This window comes from Gymnodraco acuticeps, unplaced genomic scaffold (genome assembly GCF_902827175.1).
Source record: "Gymnodraco acuticeps unplaced genomic scaffold, fGymAcu1.1, whole genome shotgun sequence".
Classification (NCBI taxonomy): Eukaryota; Metazoa; Chordata; class Actinopteri; order Perciformes; family Bathydraconidae; genus Gymnodraco; species Gymnodraco acuticeps.
The window spans coordinates 247,248-262,266 of record NW_022992324.1 but is presented as its reverse complement, the minus strand read 5'-3'; the positions used below and the strand labels follow the sequence as shown (position 1 = coordinate 262,266).

The 15,019-nt window shown below is 40.7% G+C and overlaps 1 protein-coding gene and 1 pseudogene across 1 annotated transcript; both read left to right on the top strand.

Annotated features, from left to right (window-relative positions):
- LOC117541286 overlaps positions 1 to 9,135 on the top strand; it is a 31,959-nt pseudogene extending 22,824 nt beyond the window's left edge.
- A 373-nt stretch (positions 9,136 to 9,508) lies between these two features.
- Positions 9,509 to 14,578, top strand: LOC117541287 (gap junction delta-4 protein-like). Its single transcript, XM_034208478.1, has 2 exons — positions 9,509 to 9,625; positions 12,451 to 14,578. The coding sequence occupies exons 1-2, from the start codon at positions 9,568 to 9,570 to the stop codon at positions 13,512 to 13,514; spliced, it is 1,122 nt and encodes a 373-aa protein (XP_034064369.1). The 5' UTR covers positions 9,509 to 9,567; the 3' UTR covers positions 13,515 to 14,578.
- The last annotated feature ends 441 nt before the right edge of the window (positions 14,579 to 15,019 follow it).

The window sequence follows — 15,019 nt, the reverse complement described above, 5'->3', positions numbered from 1 at the left end:
AACTACGGCACGGTACACATGATCTTCATGTCACCACCGCTAAGCTAAAGGTGGCTAATGTTGGGCTATAAAGGAACTACCGCACGGTCACATGACTTACGTCACCACCAGCTAGCTAAAGGCGGCTAATATTGGGCTATAAAGGACTACTACGGCACGGTCACTATGACTTCACGTCACCACCGCTAGCTAAAGGAGGCTAATGTTGGGCTCTGAAGGAAACTACAGCACGGACACCATGACTCACGTCACCACCGCTAAGCTAAAGGTGGCTAATGTTGGGCTATGAAAGGAACTACAGCACGGTCACATGACTTCATTCACCACCGCTAAGCTAAAGGTGGATGAATGTTGGGGACCTGATTACGTTTTTAGTAGTTCTCCTTTAGACTCTTGTTAGCAACCACAGTTTTTAGACACAAGGAAGCTTCAGACCTTCACCAGTTGGGTTATTTAGTGCCGTATTTAGGTCGTAGAACAAAATTGTGATAATCTCATAAACTCCTGTTAACCATAGAACCTTATTTTGGGGAGTAAATTATTAAATTAATTCCCCCGGGTAACGACTCAAATCTCTGCACCACTTCATTATATATTTTGGGATCACAACATAAACACTCATACTCATGACTTGTCACATAAAAAAAACAAGATTTCTCACAAACGTTAAGGTGGAATCTGCTTCAACTGTGTCCCCACACACACATTATCACACACACACTTCCTGTTGAGGCCTCAGGGGGAATTCTGCCCTGATGTGTAGAGACAAGCCAGGGATGTGTGTAAAATGGTGATGAGGCGTGTGCATCCAAACTACCATGTCGTCTGAGTGTGTGTCGGGGGGGGGGTCAGTGAAGATGAATTCCTCCTGACACCATCGAGTGGAGCATGGACATAGATAAGTAAAACAGATTAGATCAGGGGGTTACTAACCTTTTTCCTTAAGGGACCCCTTTTCTGTCATTAAGTAAACTGACAACCATTAACTCAAGGACATATTTCATGTTATATTTCGTATAATATTGAAAGCATAACAAGAAACTGTACATTTACCCCATAATTGAACACAATAACGGCAGGATGTTTGTTTAAATTAACTGTTTGGATTCATTTTGAGCAGATCATTTCATGTCAATATTGCCTTCCTGATTTTAAGGACGTTAAAGAACAATCATCTGTCCTTATTATTAATTGTAATCTTATAAATGTCAACAATCAAACATACTCAACCACGTTTACCATGCCTGCATCTTGTGAGATAAAAAAAACAAGTATACAGATCTTAAGAAAAGCCAAAAATAACTATTTCATACTTTTTTTCTCCCAGAAATGAGTGAAATCCTTTGATATAATCCAAAATCAATTATTTTACACATTTTAAAATCAATAAGGCTTTATAACCCCCCTTTTAAAGCTTTGGCGACCTCTACTGGGGGTCCATACTCCCAGTTCAGGACCCATTGGATTAGATGGGAGTTTTGCTTTTCATAGCCTCTTTTGTGTCTGTAGGAGCCATATGTTAAAATGTAGAATTTGATATATTATGTGTGTATATATATTTGAACATTGTATTCTTTGTTATTAGTATTATTATATAATATATTTAAACCAGCTGTTGTAAAATCGACATCATAGCCGACCGCAGCTGCTGGTAATGAGATGTTAGAAAGAGAAAAGAATCACGGAGCGATATCATTTTTTGACCTTTGAAAATATGTGTACCTTTTTGTTTAAGTATAAAAGAGTCAACCAAACTTTCCTTAGACGTATTTTTGTTGGAGTCAAGCTTATTGCTACTTGTGGATGTATTACTTTTTGGATTAGACGGAACTACAGTGTCTATTTAAAGCATTTCCTACTGCTTTACTTCCACGCCCAGTCCTCCTCAGTGTTGAGTCTTTACTCCGTGTTGTTGCTCAGATCTACCTGGAGCGGCTGCTGACCTACGCAGAGATCGACATCACTCCCGGGAACTGGAAGAGGATCATTCTCGGCGCCATCCTGCTGGCCTCCAAGGTGTGGGACGACCAGGCCGTGTGGAACGTGGACTACTGCCAGATCCTCAAAGACATCACTGTGGAGGACATGTGAGTTCATACTGAGACATTTGTTTTATATATAGGACTTTGGTATTTAAAGGTCACCTATTATGCAAAATCCTCTTCTCCATGTCTCTTCTACATCAACATGTGTCCCCTCTTCTCCATGTCTCTTCTACATCAACATGTGTCCCCTCTTCCTCATGTCTCTTCTACATCAACATGTGTCCCCTCTTCTCCATGTCTCTTCTACATCAACATGTGTCCCCTCTTCTCCATGTCTCTTCTACATCAACATGTGTCCCCTCTTCTTCATGTCTCTTCTACATCAACATGTGTCCCCTCTTCTTCATGTCTCTTCTACATCAACATGTGTCCCCTCTTCTTCATGTCTCTTCTACATCAACATGTGTCCCCTCTTCTCCATGTCTCTTCTACATCAACATGTGTCCCCTCTTCTCCATGTCTCTTCTACATCAACATGTGTCCCCTCTGCTCCATGTCTCTTCTACATCAACATGTGTCCCCTCTTCTTCATGTCTCTTCTACATCAACATGTGTCCCCTCTTCTCCATGTCTCTTCTACATCAACATGTGTCCCCTCTGCTCCATGTCTCTTCTACATCAACATGTGTCCCCTCTTCTTCATGTCTCTCCTACATCAACATGTGTCCCCTCTGCTCCATGTCTCTTCTACATCAACATGTGTCCCCTCTTCTTCATGTCTCTTCTACATCACATGTGTCCCCTCTTCTCCATGTCTCTTCTACATCAACATGTGTCCCCTCTTCTCCATGTCTCTTCTACATCAACATGTGTCCCCTCTTCTTCATGTCTCTTCTACATCAACATGTGTCCCCTCTTCTTCATGTCTCTTCTACATCAACATGTGTCCCCTCTTCTTCATGTCTCTTCTACATCAACATGTGTCCCCTCTTCTTCATGTCTCTTCTACAGCAACATGTGTCCCCTCTTCTTCATGTCTCTTCTACATCAACATGTGTCCCCTCTTCTTCATGTCTCTTCTACATCAACATGTGTCCCCTCTTCTCCATGTCTCTTCTACATCAACATGTGTCCCCTCTTCTTCATGTCTCTTCTACATCAACATGTGTCCCCTCTTCTTCATGTCTCTTCTACATCAACATGTGTCCCCTCTTCTTCATGTCTCTTCTACAGCAACATGTGTCCCCTCTTCTTCATGTCTCTTCTACATCAACATGTGTCCCCTCTTCTTCATGTCTCTTCTACATCAACATGTGTCCCCTCTTCTTCATGTCTCTTCTACATCAACATGTGTCCCCTCTTCTTCATGTCTCTTCTACATCAACATGTGTCCCCTCTGTAGAAAGAGACTCTGAAAGTTTCAGGAACAAAGATTCTCTCTCTTTTTGATCCATTTCTATAAAAACCTGTCTGAAAATGAGCTGATCAGATTTTGGCCACTTTATGATGTCATAACGATGTTTTGTCTTGTGTAACCATTAGCCAATCAGCAACCACGGTAACCCCCCCCCCCTTATCACCTGAATCTCCTCTAGAGCACCATTGAGTTCTTTGTAACCAAATGTCTCTCAGAGGGGCGTGGGGAGGGGCTCCTTATTTTCATCTAAAGTAACAGACAGAGAATCAGCACTTTTGAAACAGGGCTGAAACAGAGGGGGTTATGGGTAATGCTGCAATGATCTGTTTGGTGTTTGGAGCCAAACACTTCAGAGACAGGTTTTATATATATCTGAGACCTGTGATATATTGATGAAAAACAGTATAATAGGGGACCTTTAAGACGCATATTAGGATTATGTTCGATGCGGAACAAAACAAAGATTAAGATCAATCACTCAAAATAGTTTCATGGTGAATTTCCATTCATCATTGCAACGACACTTAAATATACATTTCTCACAGAGAGTCAATGATATTAATCCCAGGACAAGTTAAAACAATGTTAAAAGGAAATAGAGATCACTGCTTTGCCATTTTTGCAGCCTCTTGATTGGTCAATATGAGACAGATTTCTGACCGGTAACCTCCTGCAGCTGCATGCATGCAATTCAACGTTAGACATGGAGTTAAAATGATGAAAATAAGGAATGAATGTCTCTTCCCTCTGTTCTCCTAAAACAGATATGCAAGCACTGATATAGAGTAAGTAAAACTACCAGACTCAGGGTCATAAGACGGTTAAACACCTGAACTTTGAAAGAGCATCCATAACTTACAAATGATTTATCTAATATATCATATTCCAATTACTTGTATATAAACTCTTATTGCACTATTTATATTCTATTTTATTTGTATTTACTTGCACTATTTTAACCGTTGTATTGTGTTGCGCTGTTGGAGGAGCCTGGGACCTAAGATTTTCATTGACATATCTACACTGTAGCTACGTACAAATGACAATAAAAGCGAAAGAGAGTGTACTAATGAGGCGATTTCGACGAGGAAATCGTTGCTATTGAAGAGCTTGGCTGAAGGATTCTTCTAGTAGAGAGGCTATTTTTGGTCCACCTGTAAAGAGAACACAAACATGTTCAACACCCCATGACATTACAAATAAGAGGTACACCGATATGTTAGAAAGTAGAGATATGGCCCATCATTACCTTGTGTCTCAATGAGATGTTACACCTGTATAAATAAAGGCTAAATAAATAAAACAAATTACATCAAAGACACAGACGGATAAACATACGCAAGTTGCTCAAACAAATGAGGAGAGAAAACCATTAAGATTCTCTCTCAGACAGAGAGGGGACAGAGCCTTCCCCATCGCTGCCCCCACCCTCTGGAACTCCCTTCCACAACACATCAGAGACTGCACCGACCCCCCCACTTTCAAAACACGGACCAAAACACACCTCTTCAGACTGGCTTTTCATTTGTGAATTATGCCGTTTTAATATTTATTTATTTTTTATTTCTATTCTTTATTCTATTTTATCATGTTTTATCAAAAGTGTCTTTGAGCACCTGGAAAAGCGCTTGTGTATTATTATTAAATAACATTAATGTGGGTAGGTGAGTGTGCACAGGAGTAGGTATGTAGCAGTACATGTACATTAAGCTCTTAGAGGAGAAGGTGGTGGTGTGTGTGTGTGTGTTGTGTGTGTGTGTGTGTGTGTGTGTGTGTGTGTGTGTGTGTGTGTGTGTGTGTGTGTGTGTGTGTGTGTGTGTGTGTGTGTGTGTGTGTGTGTGTGTGTGTGTGTGTGTGTGTGTGTGTGTGTGTGTGTGTGTGTGTGTGTGTGTGTGTGTGTGTGTGTGTGTGAGTGTGTGAGAGGGCTTGCATCTTGGAAAAGTAGTATCTCTTGTTTTGATTTCATGACTGAACCTCCTGCTCGTTCCTCTCTCACAGGAACGAGTTGGAGCGGCACTTCCTGGAGCTGCTGCAGTTCAACATCAACGTGCCGTCCAGTGTCTACGCCAAGTATTACTTTGACCTGCGCTCGCTGTCAGAAACCAACAACCTGAGCTTTCCCTCTGGAGCTGCTCAGCAGAGACAAGGCCCTGAAACTGGAGGTGAGGCGCCTCCATGCACAGTCTGCTCTCTGTATGTGTTTAAATATCTCTTACTTTAGTACGTCCAGCGGTGCTTTGAAAGAAAGTAGGAGAAAGTTATTTTGAACCACAAAACTGTAAACATGAGTTTCTATTCTATACAATGTGGTTAAAAAACAGAACATTGAGCAGATTGTTGCTTCTTTGGAGGTGTTTTAAATATCTCTATTTCACCATCAACATAAAAAAGGAAAGCAACAAAATATCGTGACTGTTGCAGTTCATTTTGACGATTTAAATTGACGAAATAATGCCTTTTCGAATGGTTTAGCGGACTGGTTTGACTAATCTTAATGGGTCTTTAGATGTGGTGGAAATGCAACAAAATACTTGATGAGTTTGCGCTTTCTGCATAGCAATACTTTCTGATGCTCTCGGTCAAAAGGGGGATTCAAAGTTTACTGATTTATATCACGATTGTATCATACAGAACGTTTCAACAGAATACATTTAAAGACGTTATAATTCAATTCAAACTGTACCAATAGTGATTGTATTCATCATGGGATAAATGATGCATTGCGTGGAAGCTTTATACAAATAACAGTAACCTAAGTATCATGTCAAATCTCTTCTTTAACATCTTGTATGATTGCGCGTCACAGAAAGGTTCTGTGGATGATAAAAGTAGAGTATTTGTTCCTTAACACTAGAACCGCCAACGGGTACATTTTACCCGCAGCTGTTTCTTGATTGTATCTAACTTTTTTTTCAATAACATATTCAAGTCTTCCAGTCTGTGACTTTTCCTGAAAGTGTGTTATGTCGCACCCTCTGGTGTTAAAAATGGTCAATATGAAGTCAGATTGAAAAAATGGCCATTTATACCCATCAGCGCCAGCGGGTAATATTTACCTTATAGAAAATGCAGTGATTCTCGCGCGAAAACATGACGTGTTGCTATAGCAACGCCTGTTGTTTACTGCGGTTCCTTAGAGATGAGGTGGAGAGATAGATAGAGAGATAGATAGTTGTTGATCGATAGATAGTTATAGATGGATAGAGATAGATGGTTATAGATAGATAGGTAGAGAGACACTGTTAGCGATATGTTATACTTCATGCTATCTGCACACTAGATAGCATATGAAAGCTGAGAGTCCACAGATTCCATTGGTATAAGTTTCATCACTCACACTAAATAAAAGAACATTGTACCTTGAAAATCAATGTATTCTATTAGCGGGTACATTTGACCCGTTGGCGGTTTTAGGTATAAAGCGACCCCTGGCGGTTCTAGTGTTAATAAAAACAATCCCTGTCCTCTTTTCAGGCTATCTCCCGGCTGTGTGATGACCGGTACAAGGACGTTCGGAAAGCTGCCAAAAAACGCTCCTCCAGCACGGACAATCTATGTGGCATCAAATGGGTTCCTGCTATCCTCTCCTAACCAATATGAATCTGAACACTGGCATCAGGCTGCAGGAGCACCGGCTGGGTGAAAAAACTCACGAGGGCGAAATATACCAACATGGTTTTATACACAAGGACTTTACTTTGGATTACAGATAATACCAAGACGGTGGGATTTGGTTTTGCTTGAGTGGAGGCAAGAAAGTGGAACCACATCTGATGTTTTTCTCAGTGCCTCAACTCTCCTGATAATGACAGAGAAGTTCCTGACTGTTATAGTATCTGTGGGAAACATTTATTTGGACCCACCTGGAAAGTCCTGGACTCAAAAAGCCTGAAATTCTTCCTGGGACACGGCACTCAGTTCGGTTCAGTTTTGTGTCCGGCTTATTTTAAAACATTTGACATAACCTGCCTTTGAGAATGGCCGTGCATCTTCACAACGAAGCATACTATTTATTTGATTATACGTGGACTTCTGCCTGAACCCATAGCACCTGCAGAGTTTCAGTAGTGTAGCACCGGACTTATTATTTATTACTTAGAATAATTAAAGTGTTAGCAAGTTTTCTCCTTTGGCAATATGTATATTCAAGGTTTACAGTGTTTGTAGTGTACCTTCCGATACTCAGGTAGTCCGTTTAATCTATTGTGATGCTCCTCTATAGCGTTGAAAGTGACAAATTACATATTGTGGAGGACAGAATTAATATAATCTTGTGATATTTTCCTATTTTAGGGACATTAATAATCAAACTACCACATTTTCTTGGCCTCTATAGCAAGAAATATAACCCGTTTTCCAGAGTTTCTGATTCTGTACTCATCAGACTCTGGTTATATATTAACATGATTATTACAAGGCGTTTTAGCAGTTTCAGTCAATTCAAAATTAGATGCCCAATATAAGCTTTGAATAGAGTAAGCACACCTCACTGCTGACATCTAGTGGACATTTGAGGATTTGAGATTAGTTTTGTTTACCCAAATACCATTTTTATAGCGGTATGTATTGGAATAGATATTTATACTAATGCAGGGTGACTTTGCACCTTACAAATGTATCAAGCACCAATATATACTGTTACTTTAAAACACAGGACAGTGCGTTGTTTTCAATTATTCAGTATTATACAACTACATAACCGTGCATTACATCTACTGTACACAGTACCTGGAAAGTTCACTTATATTGAAACAGTACATCCATGCATGCAGTCCTGTCTGGATAAGGTGGTTTCTCTAACTTTCCCAATTGTTTTTAAACACTCAAAAAAACTGCTCCAATCCTTATGTTCGTTTCACCATTTATTGCGAAGACACAGTCAAAAATACGGTCCAATCGGTGGTAGTAGTACAAGTTAGATGGCTGATTGTGATGAAATGCGGATAACCGAAACACCAGACTCACCTCCTCTCTCTTCCTTTTAAGTGATGAGTTAAAAATACCACATAATAGGAAGAAGTCGACCTCACATTTGGCTCCTACACCTAAAAATGCATCAGGATAAACAGACAGAGATATTCCTTACTCCCTGAGACGTCCACCGTTGTACGATTTTTAATGGACAGTTTTTTAAAAGTTAACTTTCAGTGCTATGGATAAAAGACTGCTGCGGTAATGTGACGGCTGTGATGTGTAATATAAGACCGTAAAATATCACAAATCCCAAAATAAACTTCTCCCATGTTTCCAGCCGGGGGTTTATTGTTAGTCACACAGTCGTTCAATAACAGCCTGTAGTTGTCACAAATATAAACGTCCATTAATCTGCTTTCTTTAGTGTTTGACAACCAATTAATCATGTTGCAAATCCATGGTGTCTGCCCTAAAAAATTAAGATTGTTAAGATTACTAAAATAATAGAAATAAGGCCCTATAGGGTGAACCACAAAGACTGCCTTTAAAGCCCAGAATCACACAAATAATGGACAAAATGTGATATTCTTAATTCACTTTTCAATGAGGGTCATTTTATGAAACCCTAACTGCTGAGCCAAGTGTTGAAACTGGTATTTTGTAATTCCATCGGACATTTATTTCCATCTTATTGCTATTGGCAAATATCTGATCAGGTTTTCATGTTTTCTTTCCCTCATTTGTCTGAAAACTGAAGCGCTAAAATATACTTATTTTGCAAATTAACTTTGTATAACGTATAAAGAGTTGAAAAACTGGGAACGTGTTAATTGTGATTTATTTATGTGTGTGATCAAAGAAAAGCCCTTGTCTAAAAGTGTGTTTATTGAAGACCTTTGTGCATAAGCTGCTTTTCCTAAAAATGTCCTATTTGATCTGAATGTAATTTGACTCATGTAGCTGTCGCACCTGTTTGATGCCTGCGTATGATCCTCAGCTTCCAGTCAGGTTGACTGGGACTCTGACATCCCAACAATGCTTTGATAGCAGGCGGTAAGAATAGCTCTCTGCAGGCAGAACACAGTAACACAACATCTGAGGTGACTGCATTCAGAGTTCAGCTGAAGATCTGGAGCCGCGTTGAAGAGGAGAGCAGCTCAGGAACTTCTCCTGGACTCTGATGTGTGTTACAGAGCTGAAGAGTTTTGGTTCATTGGCATTTTGAGTTAGAGTTAGCGCTGAACCATCAGGATGCTGGGAGCCAGAGATCTACTCTTCATCACCATCAGTCAAAATGTCTCTTTTATGGGTAAGTCCTTTTTGTAGTTCAGAATATGATAATCAAGAAATGTCTTTTTGTTTCCTGTAGAGTCACCGTAATAGTTTACCGAACCGAAACCGAAGTATTTGTAAAGAGCTGTCAATTCAAACACTTAATACATCTATAAAACATTTATTTTCCCTTTCCCATCCAATCAAAAGTAATTGTTCTCAATGCATATTTAATTGCATTTATGGTACGATATACCATGAGAACAATATATTTTGACTGGACCTGGAAGTATTTTCTTGCATTTTCATGATTTTATTTTTCAAGTAAAGTGACATTTTGTCCCTTTTTAGTTTTACTCTGTCATTTTTCCATGATTCCCAAGTCTTATTTGTTATAGATTACACTTGCAGTACATGCTATGTTATAAAGCCGTGGAGGGCGGGAGTTTATAAACCAAAGAGTAACCGCCCTTACGGGACGCTGTAATAAGTAAAGCGAACGCACACGCAAGGACACCTGGCCTCCTATTGGTTGAGGGATTTTGACAGGATTGTTGCACAAAAGTTTCAATCGCGCACAGAATAAATCTGTAAGCAGCAATATATCTGAGTGCAAAGGTACAGTTTGAGCAGAAGCAGAGCACATCTAAGTGCAAGCAGGCACTATTTGAGTGCGAGGACGGTTTGAGGGAAAGAAATACATAAAGTATGCTCTCAAATTTAAATACCACGCTCTTGAATAAAGATAGGGAATAACCCCCATATGACTGGCGCTCATTATTATTTGGGCATGTTAAGATAAGATAAGATAGGAGGTACATTATTGATCCCAACAGGGCCGCCCCTGGCCAACTTGGGGCCCCAAGCGACATTGTGAGATGAGGCCCACCCCCCCCCAACCGACAGGAGTGAACTTTTTTTTTGGAAACAAAGTACTTTGCAAATATAATTCCTGTTTATTATTATTATCAACACAGTTACTTTGTATACAGTGAGGTAAATGGTAAATGTGCATTTATGTCGTTCAGTGTGCGTTTACAGGTGAATACGTCTGCATTTCCTGCCAAATACTAGCCTCAAAAAGATTACAATATAATTAATGCAAATAAACTACTTCTACTAATAATAATAATCATAATCAATTCAATAATATAAATACTATATTATTTAATTATAATATAGTTGTAATATAGTCAAGACAAAACATGCTTATGACATGCTCAAAAACTGATATTTCTTAAATCTGTATTCAAACGTAGTTCCCTCTGTCAGCAATGTATCAACAACTACACACACATTTCTATCAGTATTTCTCTGTGTTGTGGTTGACATGACGATGACTGTTACGGCCCGTCCACACAGCGGCTTTGGAAAAAGCTTGCCGGCGGGCGTGTCTGAAGCTTGACCAACAACCAATCACATGAATCTCCCGCCCCGGACACACAAGCAGCGGTTTGATTGGCTAGAGCTTGTACTGGCATATGATTTGATTGCTTCCACCGAAAGCTTCAGAAGCTTCAAAAGTTGAACATTGCTCAACTTTTGCAGCCTGAAACGCCAGGAAAGCTCCGCTCTGCTTCCCACAATGCAGTTCGGCGAAAAGTGATGTCATCCCATTCAAAGTGAACGGGCAGACGCGTTGGAAGAAGCTTCCAACGCTGCTGTGTGGATGGGCCGTTAGGAGTTAAGGTGAGAGGCTGAGCGTCACCATGAAATGTGCAAATTGACATAAAAATGAATAAAAAGGGGGAAAAATGCTCCATGTTTTTTAGGCTGTAAACTTGAACTGTTATGTAAGCCAACTAGACAGACAGTGTATCACTCTTCCTCCTGTACATTAGCAGATCAAAGGCATCACATACTTGAATGAATGGTAAATAAAGAATGCTGGAAATAACTGCATCTCCATTCGCCTGTATGCTCTGCAGAGACTGCCTTCTTCATGTCGTGAATTGCAGCTGATGTTTTAATATGGCAATTGGCAATTTGACTTATACAACATTCACAAGTTGTACATTTGACTCATACAATAACCCACCTTCGAGTGATGCTCTAGTTTCTTCATGTTTTTTTTTTCCCTCTTGCTTGCTCCGGACTGAAACTGTCTTTTCACCGACATCTCTTCACCTGCACTAGTGGCCGTATCAAAGCCGTGATTGGTCAGATGTCGATTCATTGCAAAGGTGTCGGGTTACAGACGTGCTCCCCTTGTCACCTCTCACTCTCGCGGGGGGTGCGCGGAGAACTGCGCACAGCAGCTGAGGCCCTCTGGGCGGGGCCCCCTGCGCAAGGCGGGGCCCCATGCAGCCTGCGTGATTGGCCTCTAGGGTGGGGCGGCCCTGGATCCCAAATTGGGAAATGTTTGCAGCAGCATAAAAAACAACAAAACAAGGCATTGCACACAAGTACAAATTAAAGAGTATAAATGAACAATACTAGAATTTAAACATCTCAAAATAGAATTAAAGCAAGAAGGCCGAAAGAAAGAAGTATACAGTAGTCCGTGAAGATAACAAATCTATTAACTCTGACAATACAAATGTTGTTTCCATCACAGGAAAGACCTGGTGGAAGTCATTGTTTCAATCCAATCAAAATTGAATTGCATTTATCTTAATTATGATACAATATACCACACCAATATATTTTGACAGATGCTGGAAGGATATTCTTCATTGTCTGAAGTGAAATGTGTCCCTTAGTTTCTCTCTCTGTCATATGTCTTTGTTGTTATAGATTACACTCATGTAATTGTAAATAATCATACTTCAAGTATTTATTGTCCTCTTTTCCGCAACGACATCATTATGATTTCTCATCTTCACCGAATCTATCTCTCATATCGTTTTCTTTCCATCACAGGAAAGACCTGGTGGATGCTGATGCTGGTTTTACGTCTTCCAGCCGTCCTTCTGGCCGGTTTCACGCTCTTCAGTGACGAACAGGAGACATTTGTCTGCAACACCATCCAGCCGGGCTGCTCCAACGTGTGTTTCGATGCGTTTGCTCCGGTGTGCATCTTCCGTCTGTGGCTCTTCCACCTCATGTTCCTCTGTCTTCCCCATGTGTTGTTTGCAACCTACGTCATGCATAAAGTTTGGTCAAACCCCCATTTTGGAGGTTTCTACTGCAACAGGAAGAGGGGAGGTTCACCTTTTACTCTCGAGAACTCCTCGAGAGAAGTTTCCTTGCACAAAGCTCCACTTCACGGCCTGCCACATGAAGTTGGAGCGCCGCGTTTCTACTGCACCTACTTCCTGGTTGTTATTCTACGGATCCTTCTAGAAATGGTTTTCGGTGCAGGCCAGTTTCTTCTCTTCGGTCTGTCTGTTCCTAAGAGGTTCCTCTGTTATGAGACTCCCTGCAACTCTGGGGTTGAGTGCTACATCTCCAAACCTACGGAGAAGACTTTAATGCTGAACTTCATGCTGGGTGTTGCCTCCTTGTCCATTCTGCTAAGTTTGGTTGATCTGATGAGCTCCACGAAGGCCATGGTGAGATGGAGAAGGCACAGGGAGATGATGATGGACGAGATGAGTAAAGGAGAGCAAAGCAGTGTGTTCACAACAACATCTACAACTGAAGACAGCGATGTTGTTATAACCAGGAAAACCAGTCGCTGTGAAAGCTCAAAGAACGGTTTTAAAGATGAAAGACATGCGGTGCCAAATGGCGAACGGGATGGAACCGCTAATGACAAGAGTCCAGAGAACAAAGAGGGTGAGATTGAGACGAGCCCTCCAACTCACTTTGTCCTCCACAGCCAACTGAGACCTCCACAGTCCCCTCGTCCTGAGAGAGGACCACCAACAAACTCCAGGATGCTAACACCTGTGGCCGTCAGAAAGCAGGTCACTCCAGTTAAGGAAAACTCCGGACAACAGTCTGATAGCAGCGACAATCAGGACAAGAGGGCATGGGTGTAAATGACTGGGTGGCCTTTTATTAATGTCATTGGAAAGAATGCTGCGTCTACAGATGTCTTTGATTCAACCATTTTAAGCATGAATGTTTTAGAAGGAGTTGTTTGGTGTCATGGTGTTGGTAATAGTGACAAACCTACGGAGAAAAAGCCACCATTGTTCAAAAAAAGTCAGCTTCATTAAACCCACTCTAAGCCTAACTCCAAATGGCAGACAAACAACATCTATTAAGTAGGGTGAAAGGTAAGCTCGCAAGATTTTAAAAAGGGCACGTTAGCAAGGTAAAGGCGTGTGGCGCAGTGGCTGTGCGTTGGTGTTCGGATCAGGGGAGCACAGGTTCAAACCCCACTGCAGTCAGCATGTCGTTGTGTCCCTGGGACCCTTCACCCCAAATTGCTCCTGTGGGGATTGTCCACAGTTTTGAGTTTGTAAGTCGCTTTGGATAAAAGCGTCTAACTAGTGATGTGTCATGTAAAGAGGAGTTGGTGGAAATCAAACCTAAAAGCTGACCACAAAATGAACTTCATCTGGCAGCTAAAAAATGTTGGCTCGTTGTTTTGGTTTGAAAAACGTCTAGACTCTTTACGTTTTTTTTAATGTAAGCTCTCATAAACCCACTGTATGAAACCACTCCAGTACCAAATTGCATAACTACCAACATCTAGCAAGCTACATATACGTCACCAGTAAGAATGGCAATGGTTTGCTATTTGCCACACATCTAAAGTGATTACAATTCAAATGAATATTAAGAGTGAAGTCAAACTATTTTCTTTAGTCTTCTCCAAAGCACCCAGAGGCCAAAAACTCACTTAGTGCAGATTTCATTTAATTGAATTTTACAACGTTCATCTTAATCTGAGTTTAGATTCAATGTCTTAAAGGTTATTAAAGTAACTCAACATGCAAGTGACAATGTTTAACATTTCAAAAATAGAAAAACACAGTGTTGACACATTACACAGGTAGACAACGGATACACAATCCACCACTCTCGTCTCGATCTTCAATGTTTTGGAGGTATTTTAGAAGACAACATTGATGTGTCGTTTTTCTTGATGCACTGGAATACTTGTTGTATTTTTTTAATACATAATAATAAAATGTGTTAATTGGTCATAAAAGAGCCTTCTTTCCACCTTTCTTAAGCTCTTTTCTGTTCTTTGGTTTTAGCTCCTGGCCGACGCGCTCACACATCACTCAGAGATATGTTTGTTTTTGGTACATTTATTTCCATGTTATCGTTTCCATTTCAACACTGGTCGTTCTCTTCTTTAAAACACACACATGAAGGTATCTTACCAGACGATGTTGAAACAGTGTTCGTCATTTAAATAAACAAATCTTCTCTTCTCTGCAATGCCGCGGTCAAAAAACCGTGTGGCTTCACAACCAAACTAGAACCCAGAGTATAATCAGCAGGACTCTTTTAACCAGCTGAGGCAATCGCAGCACCAATCAGCCGCTCCGCCCAGCGTGGCTGCGGATCACGATCACCTGACACCAAT

Coding starts and splice junctions, on each gene's coding strand:
- LOC117541287 (XM_034208478.1), top strand. CDS start 9,568: ATGCTGGGAGCCAGAGATCTACTCTTCATCACCATCAGTCAAAATGTC. Junction 9,626..12,450: donor TCAAAATGTCTCTTTTATGG/GTAAGTCCTTTT, acceptor TTTCCATCACAG/GAAAGACCTGGTGGATGCTG.